This window comes from Podarcis melisellensis (genome assembly GCF_964234715.1).
Source record: "Podarcis melisellensis genome assembly, chromosome: Z".
Taxonomy (NCBI): domain Eukaryota; kingdom Metazoa; phylum Chordata; class Lepidosauria; order Squamata; family Lacertidae; genus Podarcis; species Podarcis melisellensis.
Genome location: NC_138547.1, coordinates 12,896,517 through 12,920,848, shown reverse-complemented (window position 1 = coordinate 12,920,848; position 24,332 = coordinate 12,896,517). Strand labels below are relative to the sequence as shown.

The following is a 24,332-nucleotide window of genomic DNA, read 5'->3' as shown; positions in this document are numbered from 1 at the left end:
ACTCGCGGAACGAATTAATTTCATCTTGCGAGGCCCACTGTATAACTTCACTGCAAAAAATGCTGATGCTTAGTATCCTTTTGGGAGTGCTATCGCTTTCCTAATCTGCAGCTGAGAGACATTCTGGGTTCACAAAATGTGTAATAGGAAAGTGACATCATTTCATGCCATTCGGTTAAAGTGTGGGATTCAGTACTGTAGCAAAGTTGATCCTGTTGCTTGCCCATGCCTGCCCTGCAGCAAATCTACCCCAGGAGATTCCTGTCTGTGATGGGTCTTGTGGAAAGTGCACCAGATTGGTGAAAATGAGCTGAAAAGTTGCAGCGCCACCAAATCTAAAATCAGTAGCAATTGCATAGAAAAAGAGAAAGAATGAGAATAAGGGTGTTGAAGAGGAGCAGACCAGGCATCTGGTAATGTGAAGGCAGCAAAGGTGTGGTGTTTTGATTGTTGTTGATTTATAAATTACTTTCTCAAAACAATTTACACATAAGATAATTAAAAACAGTTAAAAACACAAATACAAATTCAGCAATACATTTGAGATGAGACTAAAAACCTAACAAGTGGGATAGTTGTAGCAAAGACGCATTTATACAGCTGGGAATGCCCTGTTGGAATAAAAAACATATTCTGTTGTTTCCAGAAAGTGCGGATAGTGGGCACCTGTTGTTTCTTGAGAGGAATGCTGTTACGGAAAATAGGGGCAGCTACAATGAAAGCCCTGCTGGCTTCTAAGATCTTTGGAACTTGCAGGAGAAATTCTCCCACAGATATATTTTGCATCACACACACACCCCAGTGCAAATATTTATCTACTCATTTGTGACTAGGGTGTCAGACCAGGACCTGGGAAACCAGAGTTTCAAATCCCTACTCAGCTGTGAAGCCTGCTGGGTGTGTCCTTGGGGGCCAGTCGCTGCCTCTCATCCTAACCTCCCTCATAGGATTGTTGTATGTGGATTAAATGAGGAAGGGGAGAACCATGTACACCACCTCTAGCTCCTTAGAGAAAAAGGGGTGGGATATCAGTGCAATAATTAAAGTCACCCTTTCCCACTTGTGATCCTCAGCAACTTGTATTCCGGGGAATGGTGGTAGATCTTTCCTGCTTTGATGTGGTGACACATGAGCATCAGAAACAAGTTTTCAGAAGAACACTGCTGCATTATGGCCAGGAGACCATCACTCTCATGGCCTCATGTGCCCTCCTCTTCCCTCTGCCATCCACATCCCATACGCATGGTGCTCATTCAGGCGCTGAGCAACTTGTTCCTCTAATTTGCAGCTGGGCCGGACTTTCGTTAATAGGAAAATGAGTTATTTTGCTCTGTGCTGTGATTCTGGCAGGGTTTATATTTCATACTTTGCTCGGTGCGAGCACTTCTGTCAATACCACCCGTGACCTTTCTCTTTCTGGCATGACATTAATCCCTTGCTTTCTCTCTCTCTCTCTCCTTCTCTTCCTCACTTCTCACCCCCCCTCCCATCTGATGTGCCTTACAGCCGCAGTTACTCTGGGGGGGGAGAGCTTTGGTTCTTTGTTGACATTTATAGCAGCAAATAAAAATAGGGCCGAAAGGCAGCTGCAGCGAGCAAAGCGGCTTTGGGCACGAGGTGAAGTTGTTTTTTCAGAAGCAGGGTTCAGGGCCTCTGTAGAGTGTTCAGAAGAGTAAAAAAAAAATACCCAGAGCCTGTGTCTACAGAGTCAGTGAGCTGAACAAAAGATACAAGATAAAGAGCTGTGTGTGTAGCTCTGCTTCTTTGTGACTGATTTTCAGGTTTACTAATTAGGAGGGTAAATGCTTGTAAATGCACGCACCCATGGTGAGTTAGGAGCCTTCTCCAGACAGCCAGTCAGAGGAGCATATATTAACTGGAAAGGAGCTGTGTGCTTGTCCCAGGGGTGGCCCATCCTGTTTTACCACCTGAGGCAAACCAGGAATGTGTTGCCCCTTGCCCCCCCCCGCTGTGTCCCGTCTGCCCCACCACTTTCGCTGCTGCCAGAATGTCCCCTGCTCCCCCAAATTCCTCAAGGCCTTGTTGCTCACCTTTTCTGCTGCTGGGGCATGGAAGATGAGCAGTAACACCACCCACCACAAGTGGGATGAGGGCTCAGTGCTGCTAGTATTTGCCCTGGTAGGCAGAATCCAGAAACTGTCAGTAAAGGGGGTCACTCACAATGCGTGGTCCTAAGAAGCTAGAAAATCTCCTCCGCTGAGGCCCTGCAGGAAGGTCCTGAGAGTCTCTGTGTGGAAGCACCACTTTCTAAAAAACCACGTGCTTCAGTCCAAAGTGGTGCACCAGTCTCTTGATTTAGGGGGCAACTGGTGAGCAATACTGAATAGCAGCCAGAGCAAATCTGAGACAGTGCGACAGTCTCTATTGTGTAGCTCTCCAAAAGAGGATAGTAGTATTTCATGTGCTTAGACAAAAATCCTTCAAGGTCCCAGTATCTGTAATCGGGTGACAGAACCTTCAGCCTTCTCCAGGCAAAACATGTTGCCCTGCTTCTTGGACCACAGCCCATTTTATTTTCAAACTTAAAAGAAGGAACACTCAAGATTTTTCAATGCTATACCAGGATACTGAAATGACAGCTGATTTGTTCCGCAGCTTCTCTGGGGTAGTCGATGAGGATGAGGCATTCTTGGTTTGTATGCTTGCTAAAGGAAAAGCCATGATTTGCAGGACAGCAATTCTGGAGTTTTTAGATACTCGGAAGACACACAGCTGTGCTGACCACTGTAGTCCATGTGTTGGCAAACTTGAAGCTGGATTACTGCAAAGCACTCTGTGTGTTGCTGCCCTTGGGCCAGGTTCGGAAATTGCAGCTGTTGCAGAAGGCAGCAGCCAAACTGCTTGCGGGGGCATCTGACCAACAACCTGGGGCACCACCATATGCACTGGTTGCCCATCTACTACCAAGCCTGGTTTGAGGTCCTTGTATTACATTTAAAAGCCCTGAACAGCTTAGCTCCGCAATACATTGGGGACTGCCTGAATCCTTATATCCCAGCTCAGTCACTGAGATCATCTGCAGGAATGTCACTAATTCTTCAAGTTGGCAAGGCTCATATAATAACATCAAGAAATAGTGTATTTTGTATAATTGACCCATTCCTGCAGAACACCTTGCCAACAGAGATGCAGAAGGCACTTTCTGTTTCAACTTTTAAATGCCTGCTGAAAACTTTTCTGTTCTGTCAGGCTTATGCAAGCAATCAAGAATACATTTTCCCACAACAGTTAGCTGATTTCTGACTTCAACTTTTTATATGGTTCTTATTGCATGAGTTTATGTACAGTTGTTGTAAACCACTCTGATACATATTTTTGATGAAAAGTGATATATATATATATTTATAAATAAATATATTCTCTTCTTCTAGGTCCTGCTCTGGTCCTCACCAGTGACAACATCAAACAGCAACTTGGATCTGCAGCTTTGGACAGGTAACTCCTGCATTGTCTCTTTAGCGTTGTGGCGGATGTTTTGAGCTTTTCAGCATTTTAGCACCAGACAAAGATTTTTTTATTCACCTGGGCATTTGGATAGCCCTAGCAGTCTGTCTCGGTGGTTTATTTTTGGCATTCTTATGTGGGTGGGATGGGCAATTTATAGTTCTGGGTAATTTTAGTACATGATTTTTGGGTGATTTTAAAAAAAATATTTATTTTCTTTTAATGTGGTTTCTCCTCCCCTCATTATATTTAGTATGCTGCTGTCCCAACAATGTAAAGCGATACATAAAATTGATTTGAATTCAATTATCCTGCCTCACAAGGATGTTGTGTGAATAAAACAAGGTGGACCCCACCAACACAGTATACATCAGTGGAAGTGCAAACGGGATTTTAAAAAATGAAAATAAACCCTAACTGCACAAGTTTAGGATTCTCCAGTCTGGGATTGGCAGGGAGCTTGAATATTTTAAACTGCCATTAAACAGAAAAGAAAAGAGGAGGGGGAAACACCCTTAATTTCCTGTGGGTTCATTTTTCGCTCGTCAAGCCCCTGAAATATCAGGCAGCTGTCAGGTTAATTAGCCCTGCTTTTGAAGGCGTTGGATGTTTTTGCCTCCTTTTCTGAAAAGTTGTCATGAAATGTCTGATTAATGGCTGGCATCTGCACATCCTGTGTCTATTGACACAGAGTTCCTGGGTGGAATGGAAAGAAGGCAGAACCCACACAAATAGGAAGTGAGCTGGGGAAACCCTCTGCTGAAGGGGATGGGTTGTGCTAAGGTGGAAGATTTGGATCCTGAGGTTAAGAGGGTGAATAGCATTGGGCCATATAGAGTGCAGGAAGGAAGCTTTCTGATAAAGCCAAATTACACTGCTAGTCCTATTCAGAGCAGACTCATTGAAATCAATGGACATGACTTACTTTGGCTCATTCCCTTAAGTAGATCTGCTCTTAAGAGGGCTTAGTTGGGAATGAAGAATACAGTCACCCAGAGAGAGCAGATGCCCAAATGGTACAGTGCAATGCCATGCTCATTCTGATGCAGAATTTTTTTCCACCACTACCCCTCTCTATTCTGAAAGAGCTTCTTTTAACAGGAGAGGTGGCAACTCACATATCCCAAGGGATACGCTATGAAACAGGGGAGCTGCATTGATATTACTGCTCCTCCTGCACAGCCCCCATTTATTTCAGCAGGGATTGTACAGGAGAAGATACTGATGGAGGTGCCCCCAGGATGGGACTTTGAGGCAGATGTCCTGGGTCCCTCTCAGCAGAATGGATAAGGGAGGGGGTCAAATGCAGCAGGCTTTATCACTCGCAGGGTGGGGAAAACTGGTGAGCCAAATCTCCAATTCCTCCACCTGCCCATTGACCAGCTCTGACAGGTGGGCAAGAACATACCCATCCCCCAGGCAGTTATCTAATGGGATAATGTCAGGGGTCACCTATAAAAGTTCAAAGGGTTCCCTGCAACCACTGATTGACCCTTGCAGCAATCTTCTTTTGAATTTGTGCTTTCAGCACCAATCAGCTGATCAGTGCTTATAGGGAAACGCTTTGAAGTGAGACAGGTGCAGGAAACTGAGCCATTGTTCGCTTCAGGTGCTCAAGGCATGAAGCTGAGGACAGATGAGAACCTGTTGACTTCACACCCGACTTGTGGGCTTCCTGGACAGCAATCTAGCAAGCTGCTGCGGGAAGGAGGATGCTGGAGTAGATGGGCCTTTAGTCCCATTCCTTTGTCCCAGAACCCCAGCATCCTGCCTTTCCCCACCCCTGCTACATGCAAAGATCCTGCTGGGTCAATTCAGGGACCTGTCCAGCCCAACATCCTGTTCTCAAAGTGGTCAACTAGATGCCTGTGGGAAAACCTTATGAGGACTCCCAGGACCCAGGGGGTGGGGCAAGGCCTCCTTCCAACTGCCTTGCCCCACCCTCCAGTCTCTGCTTCTCAATTTGTATTGTATTATTTTATGCACTGTGGCTAGCTGTTGTTTTATTGATTGTAGTTTAGAAATTATTTATTGTAATTGTTAAGAGTAGATTTCTGTTTAACTTTTATATGCTGATATTTAATATTATTTTATATTATTCTAATGATTGTTGAATGTTACTTTATTTGATGTAGGTTGCTCATTTTAAAGTTATGTTTTATTATCACATTATTGTACAGTCGAACCTCCGTTTCAGGATGCACGCGTGGCAAACCCAGAAGTATTTTACTAGGCTTTGCCACACGCGCATGAGCAGAAGCGGTCCTCAGGTTGCGGAAAACTTGGGATCCGACCAGACCTCTGGAATGGATCCCGTCGGCAACCGGAGGTACCCCTGTATTGCATTAGATTTTTATAAGGTGTACATTCTTTGTTTCTTCAGCTTGTAAACCACCTTGGGTATTGTAAGATAGAAAGACGGTATACAAGTTAAAAGTGATGGAGAAGCAGAAGAGCACTCACCCCACCCCCATTGTTTCCAGCAGCCAATATTCCGAAGCACCACTACCTCTAACTGTGGAGGTAGAGCACAGCCTACTGACTAGTAGCCATTGCCATTGCTCTTCTCCCCTGCTGTCCCTGCAATCATGGGTTCTGACTGATGCTTCAAGCCCAAGGCCTTTGGATACAAAGAGCCCCCTCATACCGGTCCTTCCTCTTTGTGTCTCTCCCCTCTTCAGCATCCACGAGTACCGTTTGTCCAGTTGGCTGGGCCAGCAGGAGGACATGCACCGCATTGTGCTCTACCAGTCTGACAGCACTCTCACGCCCTGGACTCAGCGTTGCATCCGGCAGGCCGACTGCATCTTGATTGTGGGCCTGGGGGAACAGGAGCCGACGGTTGGAGAGGTGAGGCTTTCCCAAACCTCTGCCTTCTACCATGCCATCCCACTTGGCTTAGTATTTTCTACTCTGACTTGCAGCTACTGTCTAGGCTTCAGGCAGAGGCTCTTACCAGCCCTTCCTGGAGATGCCAGGAATTGTACCTGGGACCTCTCCCATGCAAAGCAGATGCAGTACCACTGAGATACTGCTCTTCCTCTAAACTTTAAGATTCTGTTCATCATTATTTTGAATAATAGAGCAGTTTTGTAACTGCCTTAATATTGAGCTGGACCGTTGATCCTTGGCAGTGACTCACCAAGTTTTCAGACCGTTTCGCCCCCAGCCCTAACTGCACATGTCAGAGATTGAGCCCTGGTCTGCCGTAGAGCTGCTGCGCCCTTACCCGACATGGTATATTGCATATCTGGAACTTCTAGCCCAACTTGCAAACCACCATTGTATCTTGCAAATCTGTGGATATGCTCTAGTCTGTCTGCAAACTAGCTGCGCAACATACTGAAATGTCATCCATCCTGCATTCTATACCACTTAGCAAATGAAATCACGTACAGTATAAAGACGTCTGAGAGGGAGGATTTAAGAGAGCAGCTTTCTGCTTGTGGGCTGCTTTCTGTGTCAGCTGCAGCCTACTTAGCCCCACTATGCAAGCAAGTCAACTTTCTGCCTGCTGGAGCTTATCAACTCTTGTGCTGAGGGTTGGCACTCCGGATTAAACTGCAGGCACCGGATTTACCGAGATGAGATTCAGGCCATGTAAGCTGCTTTTGTGTTGGATTCTGAGGTCTGATGCTTTTCTCTCTCCTTTCTTCTGTTCTGATTATGGCAGAGCCTGGCAAAATGCATTCACAAGACTGTTCTTAGGACTGCACCACAAACACCTTCCTCATAGTGACAGCCCTGCCCTTTCCAGTGTTGCACGATGTGACCATCTGAACTCAAGATGCACACTCTTTCTTATGCAAAATGTAGGAAAACAAAATAAAACCCCCACACCAGTCTCTCAGTCATCCAGCATAGCTACGGTGCTTGGGAAGGATGGTGAAAATGATTGAAATGCCCTGGGGCTTCTTATTTATAGAGACAAGATAATAAATAGGCTGTGAGATAAAGAAGTTATCAACGCCCAGATATGTTATCTGCTCCCTGGGATGATTTTCTTGCCTCTCCCTTTCTTATGACTATTATGATTATTGCTTATTATTACAGTTTCTTACTTCCTCTTCACCCTAAGATCCCGGGGCAGGTTACAATTTAAAATACAACATTAATATTAAAACATAATATTACACAATATAAACACAGTTTAAAAAAACTGAAACTAGACTAACTAGTACCCCTCCAATCTTTTATGGTCATACAAATTCAGTGCATCCACAAATAACCCAGAGATGCATTTAAAATATAAGCACACATTCTACTCATGTAAAAACACCAGGCAGGCCCCACAAATAACCCAGAGGTGCATTTTAAATAAAAGGGCACATTCTACTCATGTAAAAACACACAGATTCCCAGACCATCCACGGGCTGGATTTAGAAGGTGATTGGGCCAGATCCTGCCCCTGGGCCTTAGTTTGCTTACCTATGGGCTAGTTTCCCATCTAGTTCTGCATCCTGTTCTCGCAGTTGCTAATCAGATGTCTCTTCTAGGAACAACCCTGTGAGGCAGGTTAGGCAGAGAGTTGATGATTAGCCCAAGATCACCCAGTGAACTTCGTGGCAAAGGAGGGATTTAAACCTGAGTCTCCCAGGTTCTAGTCCTGACAATATAACCACCACATCACCGAGGTCCATTAATTACATGGGGTCTACTCTGAGAAGAACACAGTTGGATACACACCTATATTTTTATCCTTGCATATTTTTCCCCCATTCTTTTGCTGGTCATGGGGAAGTGAGGGAGGGAAGAAACCTTATTCTAGGCACCCCAAATCGTACTCAAACCACCCTTTGGCCCATGAGATTAACCAGTTGCTGCCCATCCATTTTCAAGCACATGCTTTCTTTTTTTAAAAAATAGAAACTGGTATTATCTAGAAGCTGATTCTATGGTAGTGCCGAATTCACACCATAGTCACTAGGAGAAATGTAGCTTTGCTGTGTAGCAGCACAGCATTTCTGAAGGTCATGCATCACTAACTATCCCCAGTGTGCCTGTTGCAGGCCAGGGGGCAGGAGCAGGCAACTAAATCAGTGTGCTAGCACACGAAGTGTGTCTGTGAGTGATATGGGATAATTGCTGCAGGACTGGGCCACTGGCAGCTGTGCTCACCTGGACAATCCTTTTCTATTGTTGTTCTAGCTGGAGCGGATGCTGGAGAACACGGCTGTCCGAGCCCAGAAGCAGCTGATCCTACTTCACAGGGAGGATGGCCCCCTTCCCTCCCGGACCGTGGAATGGCTCAACATGCGTAGCTGGTGTTCAGCCCACCTCCATCTTCGCTGCCCCAGGCGGGTTTTCTCCCGGCGGAGCCTCCCCAAGCTGGTAGGTAGCTTCATGGGGGGGGGAGGGGGAAATCCCCTGTTCAACTGGAGGCTGGTTTAGCTCCTGCCTGTCTCCCTTCTTACAACCAATCAGGCTGTAGCTCTTCCTATCATTGGCTCTGGCATCACTTATTGTTTATCTCCTTACCTTCAGCCCTACTGTTCGCAGTGGTCACCAGTCAGCACTGCCCTGTTCCATTGCCAAGTCACTATTGGTGTGTGCTTGACCCATGAGACCTGCATTTTTATTTATTATATTTATATCCCACCTTTTCCTACCAAGAAGCTTAGGGTGGTGTATTTGGGTTATCCAACTCTCACTTTATCCTCGTGACAACACTGTGAGATCAGTTAGGCAGCCAGACACTAAATGACCCAAGGTTAACCCAGTGGTTGAATGGGGAATGGAACACTAGGTCTTAGTCCAACACTCTTAGCGGATACAGAATTCTAGCTCAATTGTTCAACTCAAACTGGGAGCCAGTGTGGTGTAGTGGTTAAGAGCGGTAGTCTTGTACTCTGGGGAACCGGGTTCGCGTCTCCGCTCCTCCACATGCAGCTGCTGGGTGACCTTGGGCTAGTCACACTTCGCTGAAGTCTCTCAGCCCCACTCACCTCACAGAGTGTTTGTTGTGGGGGAGGAAGGGAAAGGAGAATGTTAGCCGCTTTGAGACTCCTGAAGGGGAGTGAAAGGCGGGATATCAAATCCAAACTCTTCTTCTTCTTCTTCAAAGCATCATCTAACATGCTTTAAGACTTCTGGTTAGCTGTTCTGATACACAACAACTTTTGCCCAAGAGGGAAATTCTGAAAGCCTCCATCCTGTTTTCCAATGACTCCTAAGATCGGCTGTCATATGGGCAAGCAGTGTGGGAAAGTGCAGCCACAAGCTACGAACCACGATGGCTACTTCTGCTAAGAACATAGTCCAATGGCCCATCTAGTTCAACATCCTCTTTTTGCAATGACTAATCAGGTGCCTTAGTGGAAAGCCTGCAAACGGGACCTGAGCACAGCAGCACTTTCTCCTCCAGAAGTTTCTAGCAACTGGTATTAAAAAGCATACTGCCTGGGGTGTTAGGGGACCTGTAGTACCTCTTGTGGTAGACATGTTGTGCCGCTTCTGGGGTAGTTTGTCCACACACACACCCCGCACTCAATTCTCACCTGCGGCTCCTCGAAGCTGTCAGCATGCGACAGTGGCCATGTCCCAGGAAATGGCTTTGACTGGCTAGCCAAATCAAGAGAGGGTAGTTGATGGGTCTCAAACCCTCAGTGAATTAGGGACTTTTCCTGCATGCAAAGACAGGATCCGGTGGATTGAGTGGACAAGAACAAGAGTGGGTCCAAGGGTCAAGAAGGAGTTTCTGCATGTGCTGTAGAGCAGTGTTTCCCAACCAGAGGCCATATGTCCCTGCCCTCCCCCAAATATTCCAAGAGGGCCACAGGTGAAAATCACGTAAATGAGGGAGCCATAACACAAGGCTAGGGGGGCACAGAGGGAAGTGAGAAATGAAGAAAACATTTAAAAAATAATAATCCTGATTGGCTGGCTATCCGCTGGACCAATCACAAGTGGGTAAGGGTGCATCCCACGAGGACCTAATGTTCCTTTTTGCCACATGTGTTTTCTTGGGCCAGTCCTGGTTTGTTTCCAGTGGGAGAGGATGATTGCTGAGGCTCCCATTTTGACCAGTAGAGCTTGTGATGCAGAACCTCAAGGTCGGGTAACTGCAGTAGTGGGGTGGCAATGGGTAGGGCTGGGCGAGCTGGAGCTGCTTGTTGCTGCCACCAGGGCTGGGCCCAGTGGCAGCCTGGGCCTGACTTCTCAAGGCGCAGGGTGCAATTCACCCCAGCGCCTAGTGGAGCAGGGCCTTTTGATGTTGCTGAGGGGCGCAGGGCCTGTTGGCAGCTTTGGCTCAGCTCTGCAAGGCACGGAGTGGAATCCACCCCAGCGCCTAGCCAAGCAGGGTCGTTTGGTGCTGCTCACTTGCATCTAGTAAATAACTGTCTACTCAGAAGAAAGTCACACTGAGTTCAGTGGGCCTTACTCCGAGGTAAGAGTATGTGGGGCTATAGTGTTTTATCTAGGCAGCCAGGGCTCCTCCGGATGACAATATCTTTTTGATCAGGTCAGTGAGGACCACTTGCTTTTTAAAATCCTCCCATATATACAGAAATCCCTGTGCACCTTTTGGACTGTATCTGTATGTTTCCCCCTCTGTGTCAAATAACTGGGGTCAAATAAGTGTTTACTTTTTATAATACATGGAAGATGAATCTCCTTCAGGAGGTTGTGGACTCTCCTTCCTTGGAGGTTTTTAAGCAGAGGTTGGATGGCCATCTGTCATGGATGCTTTAGCTGAGTTTCCTACATTGCAGGCAGTTGCACTAGAAAGATGACTCTTGGGGTCCCTCCTAGCTCCATGATTCTGTTTTTCATCTTCAACAATATTGCATCATGTTCCTATCATTTTATGTAATTGTATTATGTATAAATTATAAAAATTATAAATGAAACATGTTCTGTTTACAAACAAAACATTTAAATAGCTACCTTTCTACTGGTAGGATGGGAGGGGGGTGGGCATAGCCAGGATTTTTGTTGGGGGGGGGGCAGAACCTCAGATTTGTATTGATTTGTGTTGATTTTTACTTACTTGGGAGGCAGCTGCCCCTTGCCCCCCCCCTCCGGCTGCACCCATAGGGGGAGCCACAGGAAGGAAATAAAGTCGGGAGGGGGCCATAGTTGGAAAAAAGTTGGGAAACACTGCTGTAGAGGAAAGTGAAGGGTAGATGGGACTCATCAACCTGTGAAGGTAGCCCATCTAGGAGAAGGAAGACTCTGATCCAAACCCCCATTGCCTTGTGGGATATCTTCAGGTGAAGACAAGGCTAAGTGGAGACTCTAAAGTGATTGGATTTGTGTTTGTCCACCTCCTTCCAGCAACTCATGCAGCCAAGCTGGTGCCAAGTATATTGCTCTGTTTTCCTTTGGACTATACAAGCAAGGCCGAAGCGGCATTCTTGTTCGTCTGGGCAGCCCAGGACCTCTCTCTCTACACATTGCCCAGGCAGCAGGTGCTGTGATTCTCCAGTAGTTTGGTTTCACCCCCAGGGGCACACTCCATTGTCTCTCAAGACAGACAGATGCCAACAACAACTGCCTCCACTGGTAGAAGGAGAACATTGCTATCAAGGCTAGTAGTCATCGTGGCTTGCCCACTGTCTTAGGCATGCCTCAGAATACTCTGAATACTAGTTGCTGGAAAGAACAAGCTGAGGAAGTTGCTGTTGCATTCATGTTTCCTGCTTGCGGGTATCCCATTGGGGCATCTGGTTGGCCACTGTGAGAACAGAATGCTGACCTAGATGGGCCGTCTTTGGCCTGATCCATCAGCTACTACTTAAGGTGGGCATCATAAGTGCAGAAGAAGCTGCCTTGTAACAGCGCAGACTATCTTCATTTTGGCCAGTATTGCCTGCTCTGACTGGCTGCTCTTCAGGGTCTTAAGCAGGTAAAAGCTCTTTCCTCTTCTTTTTGCTGGAGAAGGGAGGGACTGAATCTGGGACCTTCTGCATGCTGAGCATGTGCTCTGTCACTGAGCTCTGAGTGCTCCCTGGGGACGCTTCCCCATATTATGTGTGTGAGAGATAATGTTTGTGCACCTAGGTGCTTGCCTCTTTCTCCCCAGACATCTGACAAAATGTATCCTTGTGGGGGGTGTTGTTTTCTTCATTCTCCCTTCCTTCCATACCCACCCTAGGGTGGCCTTCTATCACGTCAGGCAATTGCACAGTGTGAGATGATCAGATCAAGCTTTGCACTCTTCCCACCCCACTTCCCCCTGGCATCCTTGATGAGCTGTTTTATTTCCTGCTTAATTACTCAGAAGCAATTGACCCTCTTCTCCTGAATAACGTATGTTCCCCTTTGTATGCTTGTTAGCTGGCCTGATTATAGCAGCCATCAAGTGTGTGTGTGTGTGTGTGTGTGTGTGTGTGTGTGTGTGTGTGTGTACCACTTATAAATGCCATCTCCAACTCCTTGAAAGATTCCATCAACTGTATCTCTGAAAAATTTTACATATCACTTGCCAGTGTACTGGAAGAAGCAAAGATCACCAGTATCAAAGCAATGATTCTTCAACATCAACTTTGTTATGTTGTTCAGATGCCTGATTATAGTATTCCAAAGCAACTTCTCCACTCCAAACTTGGAAATGGAAAGCGTAATGTTGGTGATCAACAAGAGAGGTTTAATCTAATCTCAAGGCAAATCTAAAAAAAATATTGTATAAACACAGGCAACAGAGAAACACTAGCCTGCGAGTGCTCCAATCGGAGAACGGCCTTTACCAAAGGTGTCATGGTCTTTGAAGACGCTCGAACTCAGGACCAGAGGGAGAAACGTGCTAAGAGGAAGGCACCATGATCAACTGCTGCCCGGAAACCTATGTCCCCACTGTGGAAGGATGTGTGGATCCAGAATTGGCCTCCACAGTCAGTCACTGTTAAGACCATGTTCTTGGAAGACAATCTTACTCGGCTACGAGTGATTGCCAAAGAAGAAATGTAGGGATCAGTCTTCATGGCAAAAAATGTTGACAGTGTTATGTACCTATGCTGTGTGTTGAGTTTAAAACCAATAAAGAAATTGCAAAATATCGGATTAGTATGCAATATTTGTTCAGAGTAGATCCACTGAAATGAATTGATCCAAGATAGACATGCCTATTAATTTCAGTGGCTCTGCTGTTGAGTAGGATGATCACTAGGTCCAAACCCATGCTTTCAAGCTGATGTAGGTTCTGTCCTTTATTAACAGGTGCAAAGAGAGCACTGAGAAGAACACAGAGAAATTATTTTTGATGTGCTTAGCCTGGATTTTATATGACAGATGTTAGTGATTAGGGTTATATATCCAGTGTAAGAGAATGGCAAATAGGCCAGGTGAAAAGTGCTGAATCTGCCAAGTTTAACAAGCTATATTCGCATTCAATAAAAGAGTACAGTAATTCATTTTCAGTAAATCAGCATTATTGTATTGCTTATTTGGACAATATTACTCATGTAACTGAAAAGTGTGTGTACGTTGTGTATGTGTGTGCCGTAGACCCTGAGTGTGTGGAAGAGGGCAGGGTGAGGGGCTGGCAAGGGCAGGACAGAAAAGAGCAGGTAAGGTCTTAGTATGTGGGGGGAATTTCCCTTGCTTCATCCCATCTCCCCACCAGTCCTCTACAGTGTGAGGCATGGGCTTCATCTCTGGAGTTGCCAGAGGCTGGTTTGGGCTCATCCTCTTTGTCTGGTTCCCCACCAGCTCTACCTCTGGAGTTAGCAGAAACCATGTCTAGTCCCACCCTTCATGTGTGTGCATGCGTTTTACTCTTCCTGTCCCGTCCAGCTCTGAGGAGGCAGTAATGCCTCCCCTCTGTCACCCAGGTCATGGGACTGCCAGCACAGGCATGGAACGGATGGGTCTGGTTCCTTCTTCTTGGAAATGTGCTAGGCTGCTTGCTCAGTCTAAGACTCAGAACCTCTGGCTCCGCTAAGTTGTGCCCCTCCCCTTTCCCTCATAACCGGGTTTCAGGGAGCATGCCATTGTTGGATCAAAGTCTTTCCTTGTGCCTTTGAACAGTGTTTCACCCATGTATTGCACCAGCCTGAGCATTAAGCATTTGAGTAGAAACCACACTCTGAGTTCAAGTTCTTCATTGGGGTTAAGCCAGGACAGTCCATGTGTGGTATTCTCACTGCTGGGTTTGGAGGCACAGGAAGGAGAGATTGAAAGTTCAGGAATGATGCAAGACAAGGTGCACAGCAGCAAAGACTGAGCTGTGAAGCATAGGTGCAAAATCTCATTTTGGCTGTAAGCCCAGTAGATACATTAGTTGAACCGCTCAATACATTTTTGGGATATGTCGCTAATAACACCAGCCTGCATCACAGTAGCTGTTGCAAAGATGACTTGCAGCGACATACATGGAGCACTTTGTATGCTGTCAATAAACGGGAGTGGCCATTGCTGAGTATTGGAGCAAATGCTTTGCATGCCAGAGGCTCCAGGTTCAATCCTCAGCGTCTCCAGATGGGACCATGGAAAGAACCCCCTGGGTGAGACCCTGGGCAGCTGCCAGTCAATGTAGAAAATATTGGGCTAGATGGACCAATGTTCTGACTTGAGATAAGGCAGCTTCTTAGATCCCTATTTAAAACCACCTCTTTATAGTGGTACCTCGGGTTAAGTACTTAATCCATTCTGGAGGTCCGTACTTAACCTGAAACTGTTCTTAACCTGAAGCACCACTTTAGCTAATGGGGCCTCCTGCTGCTGCCGCGCCACCGGAGCACGATTTCTGTTCTTATCCTGAAGCAAAGTTCTCAACCTGAAGCACTATTTCTGGGTTAGCGGAGTCTGTAACCTGAAGTGTATGTAACCCGAGGTACCACTGTATTCAGAACCATGAGGACTAGAATCTTACTTTATCTTTAGGCAGGGGACCACAGCTAAGTGCTTTGCATGGCAGAGTCTCAGGTTCAGTTGCCAGTGCTATCACCCAGTTAGGTTGAGAAAGATCCTCCCCTTTCCCCTGTGGTTTGTGTGTGACTGGCAGTGGCTCTCCAATTCTGGCCTAGAGAGATCCAGGGATCCATTCTGACTAAGGCTGGAATGTTCAAATGCAGTTGTGTAATGATGATGCGGGGGGGGGGGACTGGTCTCACAGCTGGTTTCCGTGGGGTGGGTTCATGTTAAAACTGGTATTGTGAATGATTCAGCAAACATTTCGATTGCAGCCCAAATTAACAGAAAACGACACACTTTGTGGTGTGTGTGTTTAAGTAGTTGGGCAGTTCATTGCTTAGGCTGGCATAGAATTGTATAAGGTGGTGTCAGAGGCCCAAAAAAGCACCATACAGTACATTTAAAGCACTGTGGTGCCACTTTAAATAATCATGGCTTCCCCCAATGAATCCTGGGAACTGTAGTTTGCAAAGGGTGCTGATACTTGGTAGGAGAGCCCCTACCCCCCCTCACAGAGCTACAATTCCCAGGGTCCCCTGGGAAGAGGGATTGATTGTTAAAATACTCTGGGAATTGTGACTTAACACTGAATACAACTCCATGTATTTGGGGGTTCATTTTTCTTTCTTTTGACGTAAATTGATTATCTCAGTTAGTTGTGGGTTTATTTTTTTTTAAGACAACAGTACATTGCAACCTTAGTCTGAAACAGTGGGCAGCTATCCTCTCCCTTTCCTCAAATATACACAAAGTTCCCTCTTCCATATGCTTGATCTGAGATGGCCTTGACCACCTCTCTCTTTCTCACCTTCAGAAAGAACTGTACGAGAGGGTGTTTCAGAAGCTTCCGGACAGACATTCAGACTTCTCCCGGCTGGCCCGTGTCCTGACAGGGAATGCGGTCGCTTTAGTGCTTGGAGGAGGCGGAGCTCGGTAAGACTGGCCAAAGCAGTTTTAGATCCTTCTGGGGCTGGGCTACTGGGAGGCTGCCAGATCCATTGGGCCATTTTGCTTAGTGGAGGCTGCCTCTCTGGGCCCTCCAGATAACTGACTGACTGCAGCAACTGGCTAGATTTTGTGTGCTCCCCCCCCCCCTGTTTTGGTTCTACCTTTATGACTACCAGATATCCTGGCTCGAATATATTGACTTAATTCATACATTTTAATTTAATTTACTATTTACAAACAGTGCTTCCATAGAAAACATAACAAGGCAGCGTACATTCCAGGGGGTTGGACTAGATAGCTGCCGAGGGTCCTTTGAACTCTACAATTCTATGATTCTACAACATTGAATACACAGTCCCGCAATAATAAAGCCTGTAAAAGCATCACTATCATATCATTAAAGCTTGTCAATTTAAAAAAGGGGAAGTTCCCAATGTCTGTTGGAACAGTACAGTTCTTTAAAAGGCGTTGAATGGAAAGCAGAGGTGTCTTCCACCATACTTCTTAGGGCAATGAGTTCTGTAGTGCAGAGCCTGCCACACTGAAGACTCTATCCCTGGGAACCACAAAAAATACCCATCAGAAGTTCTCTGTGATTGAGGTGCCGAATAAGGAATCAGATAGGCCTTTAAAGTGCCTTGGGGCCGGGTTTTTCAGGCCAGTGTGGTGTTGTGGTTAGTCTGTGGACTAGGGCTTAGAAGACCAGGGTTCAAATTGCCACTCAGCCATGAAACTCACTGGGTAACCTTGGGTCAGTCACAGTCTCTCAGCCTAAGCTACCTCACAAGCTGCTTGTGAGGATAAAAGGAGGAGGAAGGGAACCATGTGTGCCACCATGAGCTGCTTGGAGGAAAAGGTGGGATGTCCGTGTTACAATTAAATAAAATAGCCCTTTGAAGATTAACACTTCAACCTTGAACCTAGCAAATCCCTCCCAGCACATCTTTATAACAGCTGATCCTAAACAATGCCTCTGTGTGCAAGCGGAGAGTTCTGTACTGGTGTGCAGGTTATTTTTGGAGAAGTCTCTTCTGGCACTGAGACATGCAAGGGCAATTCTGGGCTCCTGCGACTCCAGGAACTGCATGCCTTCCTTTTGTTCTTTGCACACCCCATTCGCCTCCCCGTGTCTTTCAGCAACTATGCCGTGTGCGGAGGTGATGTTTGCCCCTGTTATATCCTTGGTGGACCATTCAGGATCATTTAGGGCTGCTGGCTCTGGGTTGTAAATGTCATTCCCTTTTGTCCTTGGGGGAGGAGGTTGTGGCACTTGCAGAAGTGGTGTGGGGGGGTGTTTGCTGATGCATCCTGCCTTAAATTGAAATGAACCTTGGAATTTTCTTGTCTCCTCTCCTTTCACATGGGTAATTAGTCCCCTGACACCTCGCTACAAGTCCCTCACTGATTGTTCCAGGGTTTGGGAGAAATGCCATAAGTAAAAAATCGCCCACACATTTGTTCCAGCCCAGATGTGTATTTATACCTCCCCTCCTTTTGTTAAATGTTCTAAATATCCCACTTTTCCTTCCCTTCTGGCTTCAAGCTGATGGGAGCGGGAGAGAGAGGGAGACAGCATGTGTAGCTTTGTGAAATTGGGGGTGAGGGTGGCCCTGAAACCAACCCGGGAGAACATCGGAATCTCAAAAAGACCTGGAAGGCTTTCCTCCCATATCTTGTTGACCATATTTCCTAGCACTCTCCACAAACTGTTTTAAGTCTCTCTCTCCCGCCTTATTTGTCTTTGGAATACCCCTGTGTGGTAGGTCACCTGCTCTCAGGGTTACTTCTATCCTTCTGCTGCTTCCTTTTCTCTGATGTACCCTGAGGTACACAGGAAGCTGGGTTAAGCTGAATTAGGACCCCTGGTCCATCTAGTTCAGTGGTTTACACAGACCGGCAGCAGCTCTCCAGGTTTGAGACTCAGGTCTCTTCCAGCCTTCCCTGGAGATGCCACTGGGGATTGAACCTGGGATTTTCTGAGCATATGCTCCACCACTGATATGTAGCCCTTCTCAAATTGTGTTTAATATACAGCAAGCCTGTGACATGTGGCTGTTATGTTCCAGGGATTGCACCTAAAGCCAAAATCATGTATAGAAACATATATTGTTCAATGGCAGGTCTTTTCCCGTGGACTCCCACCTGCTATTTGTTTGTTTGCCAGATGCGTAAAGCTGAATGCACACAAGTTAAATGCATGTAACTTGCAGGCTTACTGTACTACTTCACTCTCTTTTAAAAATACATATATATTCCTTTGTTTCTCCCCTGTTTTCTGTATTCCCCTCCTCTATGCCATAGTAGAACAGGATTTACTGCTGGTGTGCTAGCAGTGTTTTAATCGATTTACCACACTGGAAATTGTTAATAGAAATATTTAAATAAATAACTAATTTAGAAAGCAGTGCTGCTTCTGCATCTTCAACTGAAATAAGGACATGTAACTGTTTCTTCCCATTCCCACCATCACCCCCTTGTAGCCCTGGCCTCTCTTCTCCACCCTTTCCTCTGTTATAGCTCAGATTATGCACTTCTTAGGGAAGGAAGCGTTATTTCTTTCTGTTCTTAGGTTAAGGGACGTGGGTGGCGCTGTGGTCTTAAGCACTGAGCCTCTTGGGCTTGCTGATTAAAAGGTCGGCAGTTTGAATCCCCGCGATGGGGTGAGCTCCTGTTGTTTGGTCCCAGCTCCTGCCAACCTAGCAGTTTGAAAGCACGTCAAAGTGCAAGTTGATAAATAGGTACCGCTCCAGCGGGAAGGTAAACGGCATTTCCGTGCGCTGCTCTGGTTCGCCAGAAGCGGCTTAGTCATGCTGGCCACATGACCCGGAAAAACTGTCTGTGGACAAACGTTGGCTCCCTCGGCCAGTAAAGCAAGATGAGCGCCGCCACCCCAGAGTCGTTCACGACTGGACTTAGCTGTCAGGGGTCCTTTACCTTTACCTTTTTACTGCTTGTTAAAGCCTCATGTCTGCCAATGGGTATATATGCATGCTCTCTCGCTCATAACAATAAAATCTGAGGAACTTATTGAGACTTTATAATTGCTATGCTATAGAGGTTTGAAAAGCGCTAGGTTGTGTACGCACCATACATTTAAAGCCCTACTCCCCAGGAAGAATCATAGGCACTAGTTTGTTAAGGGGGTTGGAAATTCTAAGCTCCGTGAGGGCTAAACTACATTTCCCAGGACTCTTTGAGGGGAAACTGTGTACTTTAAATGTATGGTTGATCTGCAGCCCTTGCCCTGAAGAGGTTTCTGATTTGAAATTCAGCACAGAGGAAGGGTAGAAAAATGGAGTCCATGTAAGCAGGAGGAAGAATAATTCAGGAGGTAGCTAATTCAGTTGCACATTCCTGGGCTTAGTGACACTAGGGTGAAGGCAAATTAAACCTCCAGGCCTCTCTGCCTGACCCTTGGGACTCTTCCCAGGTCCCACATCCTTCTGGCCCTGCTTCCTATTCCATGTGTTTTTTGCCTGGCTGGGATGTATCCTTGAGACTCAGATAATGCCTCTTATCTGAATTGATGGTTGACTGAGGTAGGGGGAGTGGGTTTAGGCCGCCCACTGTACAGAGGTAAATTCTGCATTCATTGCCTATTTTCTTGCTGGCTCTGCCCACCCCTGGCATGCTGGCCCCTGAAAGTTCCCCAGTCCCCAGACTGAAAATTTAAAGCACAGACTCTTGTGAAGCGGAACTGTACACCCAGCACCACATTCTGCTCTGCTTGGAGAATCATGCTCCACACGCAGCCTCACATACAAACACTAACCCCACCCCCCATATTATTATTTTTTTGGGATGAGATGGGGGCAAATGTTTTAAAAGCCATTCCTGGACCCTGAAAGAGAGGCTGCCTGTTTCTGACAGGCACTTGGCATTCACAGTGAACTGTGGCGTTTTCCTTTTGTTTGGTTTCCTTTCTTGCTGAACCATAGCCAGCGGCACATAAGACAGGCAAAAGACAGCCTCTCCGTGGTGATTGGGGGGGGGCTGCTTTATGTTCCCGAAACAGGCAACTTTGCCAGGCGTCTCAGGTAACAATTACCGTTGAGATACTTTCTTCTGCTCTTCCTTTCTTCTTCTTCCTTCCAGCCAGCCACTTCATGGTAATTACCTCTTTTTTCCCTTTTTGCAATTTGTCATGATAGAGAACAGAAGCAGTGCACTCTCTCTCGCTCTCTCTCGCTCTCCCCCCTTGCTTTCCCTGTCACAGTTCCCAACACGTAACTGTGCTCAAATTGCAACGTTTCATGTCTGCTAAGCGAAAACAACTATCCATGGGGGGAGCAAGCTGGATTTTGGTGTCTATCCAACTCTACTGTTTGTGAAGCTGTGAGGGTGTGTGGTGCAGAGGGGAGCACACTGACATGGCCAAACCAGAGGTCAGCATGGGCCAGGCCAATCTTGCCAATAGGCCTGTTGGGACTACTCTAAAACAGGATGAGGAGGAATAGGGGCATGTTCAGGGCTGGTCCTTCTATGAGGCAGCTGTCTTAGGCGGAAGGGCCATAGCTAGTAGTAGAGCTGTGGCTTTGCATGGAGGAGGTCCCAGGCTCAATCCTAGGCTTCTCTGGGTAGGGCTAGGATGGACCAACTACCTGATTCACAGCTGCTGTCATTCAGTGTAGATAATACTGATCTAGATGGACCACAGAACTGTCTTTGTGTAAGACAGTATCTTACTCCCTGTTTAATTCGGAGCTATGAGGATTAGAATCTTAAGAGGTACGGCTGTAGTGGCAGAGCATCTGCCTTGCATGCAGAAGGTCCCAGGTTTAACCCCAGCACCTGTTGTGTATCTATCTTGGGCCTTATTGCACAAGAGCTGGGCTAAACCTGGTGTGGTGTCTCTTTTTATCTTGGACCCAGGATGGCTCAAAGCTCACCACAGTTTAGCCTTGTTGTCCATCTTCAATGTCAAGACCTAGGGAGGATAAACTGAGCATATACAGAGTGTCCCCACTCCGCACCACTGAGTTAATTGCATCCTGGGCTGGGTTTTTTGTATGCCACTGGGGCATACAAAATTTTATCAAAATTTCGAAGTTCTGCTCAGAGGGCTTGTGCACCTGCTGAAATCTCATAAGCCAGAGAAGTTGCTGAATAAGGGTTCTAGTGTTCATGAGAGCAGGGCTGTTGCTTTCTTGCCCTCTTTTTTTTGGTTAGCAGGATAAGTCAATGCAATATTATTTTTAATTTTTCTAGATTGAGATTTATTTATATTCTATACACCTATGCACAACTCACAATGTGGTTTTCAAACAAAAGAGAAGAAATACCAGAAAAACGCTATAGGAGGAAAAGAATCTCACAATCTTTAAAGTAAGAACACAACAATTTATAACAAATCACTACATAGCAAATGTCAGTATCAGCGGCAACTGATCCAGCTGACCAATCCAGCCTCCCCTAGATTGAACCCAGTCAGTATGAGCTTAGCAGGTGGGGTTCCTGAACAGAGAATAGTTTTATGCAAATCTTCACCATCTTACACAACTTATATGTGTGAGTGTTTCGCATAATCTTTTTGAGGTCCTGGAGTAATGCCTTTTGTTGTGCTGAAATAGCATATATTGGGTGTCAAATTTCTTTTTTTAAAGTGGATTGACCACAGGCCTAATGTTTGAAGTCCTCTCCAGCTAGAGGAGCTTTGCATTTCTTTTGACAGCTGCCATTTTAGGTATTCTCTACAGTTGACTGGTTCCTCTATTAATGTACATTTTATCTCTCCCCCTGCTACTCCCATCTTGCATTGCTCCAGAGGATGTTCACAAGTGGGTGTCATCCGAGCACTGAATGAAGCTGGCATCCCAGTTGACATGATTGGTGGCACCTCCATTGGCTCATTCATGGGTGCCCTGTATGCTGAAGAGCGCAGCTACACCCAAATGAGGATCAAAGCCAGGCAGTGGGCAATGGTAAGTGTTTCTCAATGGCTGCATGAGACCCTAGAGAGTGTGTGTGTCCTGAGGTGTGTATGCTTGGTTTTGCTGAACCCCCAGGAGAGTAGTAAGGGAACTTTTTTCAGCCCAAGGGTTGCATTTCCTTCTCATAGCCTTCTGGGGGCCACATGCTCGTAGTAGGCAGGGCCAAAGGCAAAAATAAGCAGACCAAGAAATTGACATGATCCCTATTGTACAGCAGGCCAATGTCTACACATGCTCACACACCCCTCTGTGTTGATACATGAAATCAGTGCTCACTTTAGAGCTGGCCTGAGGTACTTTGCTAGAAGCCAGGTTCCTCGATCAGTGTAGAAAGACAACCAGGGAAATATCCAAAGCAAAGTGAGCTCTTAAGCCTTTTGTCATTAATTTGTCACAACAAAGACACAACCTCTCTAAAGGTAAAGAAAGGAAAAGCCCAGACAAAGTGTGCCCTGCCTTTTAAAGGTTTACATTTCTCGTGAAATGACAATAAATCCCACCTCACATATATCAGTGACACATAGGAAAGCATCAAGGATACATCACCAATTGGGGGTGGGGGGTAGTTTACAGTAGGTCAGTCAGGTCAAAATTATTAAAGTGTCAATCAGGACAGTTATGGACTGCAGGTCTTACACTTTTCCGGAAAGAATTTACATGAGGCATTCACATTCAGAACAATTTCTGCAAGTTGCATTCAGAAGATATTGTGAACAATCAACAGGATCAGTACATCCTATTCATCGGTCCGTCTAGGCCAGTGGTGGTGAACCTATGGCACTCATGCCAGAGAGGGGACTTAGTGCCCTCTCTGTGGGTATGCGCGGCATCGCCCCAGCAGGGCCGTAGCTTCTGTGCTGGGGGGTGGGAGGAGAGGAGGACTCGCGTGCAAGCAGGAGTGGAGGTGGGGATCTCTCAGAAGTGGAGTGGAGGCTTTGCGCTGAGAAATCCCCGCCTCCACTCCTGCTTGCATGCAAGTAGGAGTGGGAGCGGGCAGCTCAGCTAAGGAGCACTTGGCTGACTTTAGGTGGTACAGGAACTCTCAGGTGCATATTTCGGGCTGCCTCCACCTTCCCCAACCCCAGCAACTATTCAGCCTGGCTGCCTTCATAGGGTTGCAAGGGATCTGGTGCGCAGGCGGGGGCTCCTTTAAACTTCTCCCTTGAGGGGAGTGCAGTCACGCTCAACGGAAAGTGTGAGGGAGCCTGCGCCTCCCCAGCTGAGCAGCCTGATCCCACTCTTACTTGCCTGCAAGCAGAAGCAGGCTGGGGGGGGGGCGGCATCCCTTGCCTGCTTGCTTGCCCCTCCAGCCCAGCCTTCTCACTCAGCGTCGGGGCCGCCAGAGTTGGAGGAGGGGGTGGTTACTGTTGTGGCAGCAGTGGAGGGACCCAGCGCTGGAGGGTGGCAGGTGCCTGCTCACTTGTCACCCGGCCCACCTTCCCTCACTACGAAAACGGAAGTGTGGCACTCAAAACGGAAGTTATACTCAGAACAGAGCACGTTCAGCTTCTGAAAAATGTTCCCAAACCGGAAAACTCATTTCTGGGTTTGAAGTGTTCAGGTTCCAAGTAGTTTGAGAACCAAGCTCTTCAAAAACTGAGGTACCACTGTATTTATTTTTCCCAATATGAACTGTATTTGTTTTTCCCTTGGTGGTGATTTTCTTGAGTCAATATGAGAGTACCCCTAATCACTTTTTTTTAAAGAAAAAAAGCACTGAGTTATACCTTAAAATTATATATCAATGGAAAGATAATGTAATGAAGAATGTAATGCAAGAACTTTTATGTTGTATTTATTACAACAGCAGTCATAAAGAAGAAACATGAAACACAGAGAAAAAAATGAGATATATAGGTTAAATTGCCATGTTGGAACTTTGCGATAAATAAGTGGGTTTTGGGTTGCAGTTTCGGCACTCGATCTCTAAAAGGTTCGCCAACACTGTTCTAGGCAAACGTTGCTACATATCTTATCAGTCACCTCCATCAATATCCTTTGTGTTGGAGAAACCATGCCCAAATGCTTCCCCTGACAGGTTGCAGCCTACCTGTTATGACGGCAGCAGTTTCCCAGAATGCATGATATTTGGGAAGTTAGTTACAGTGGTACCCCGGGTTACAGATGTTTCAGGT

General features: G+C 46.5%; 1 protein-coding gene across 6 annotated transcripts in view; it reads left to right on the top strand.

The window, feature by feature from the left end:
* Positions 1-24,332, top strand: part of PNPLA7 (patatin like domain 7, lysophospholipase) — a 109,567-nt gene that overhangs the window by 59,858 nt on the left and 25,377 nt on the right. For all 6 annotated transcript variants that reach the window (XM_081896317.1, XM_081896315.1, XM_081896314.1 and 3 more), the window contains 5 exons: positions 3,393-3,456; positions 6,147-6,315; positions 8,615-8,797; positions 16,134-16,252; positions 22,032-22,188. In XM_081896317.1, the coding sequence (XP_081752443.1) occupies positions 3,393-3,456; positions 6,147-6,315; positions 8,615-8,797; positions 16,134-16,252; positions 22,032-22,188 (692 nt within the window). The remainder of the gene's footprint in view (positions 1-3,392; positions 3,457-6,146; positions 6,316-8,614; positions 8,798-16,133; positions 16,253-22,031; positions 22,189-24,332) is intronic.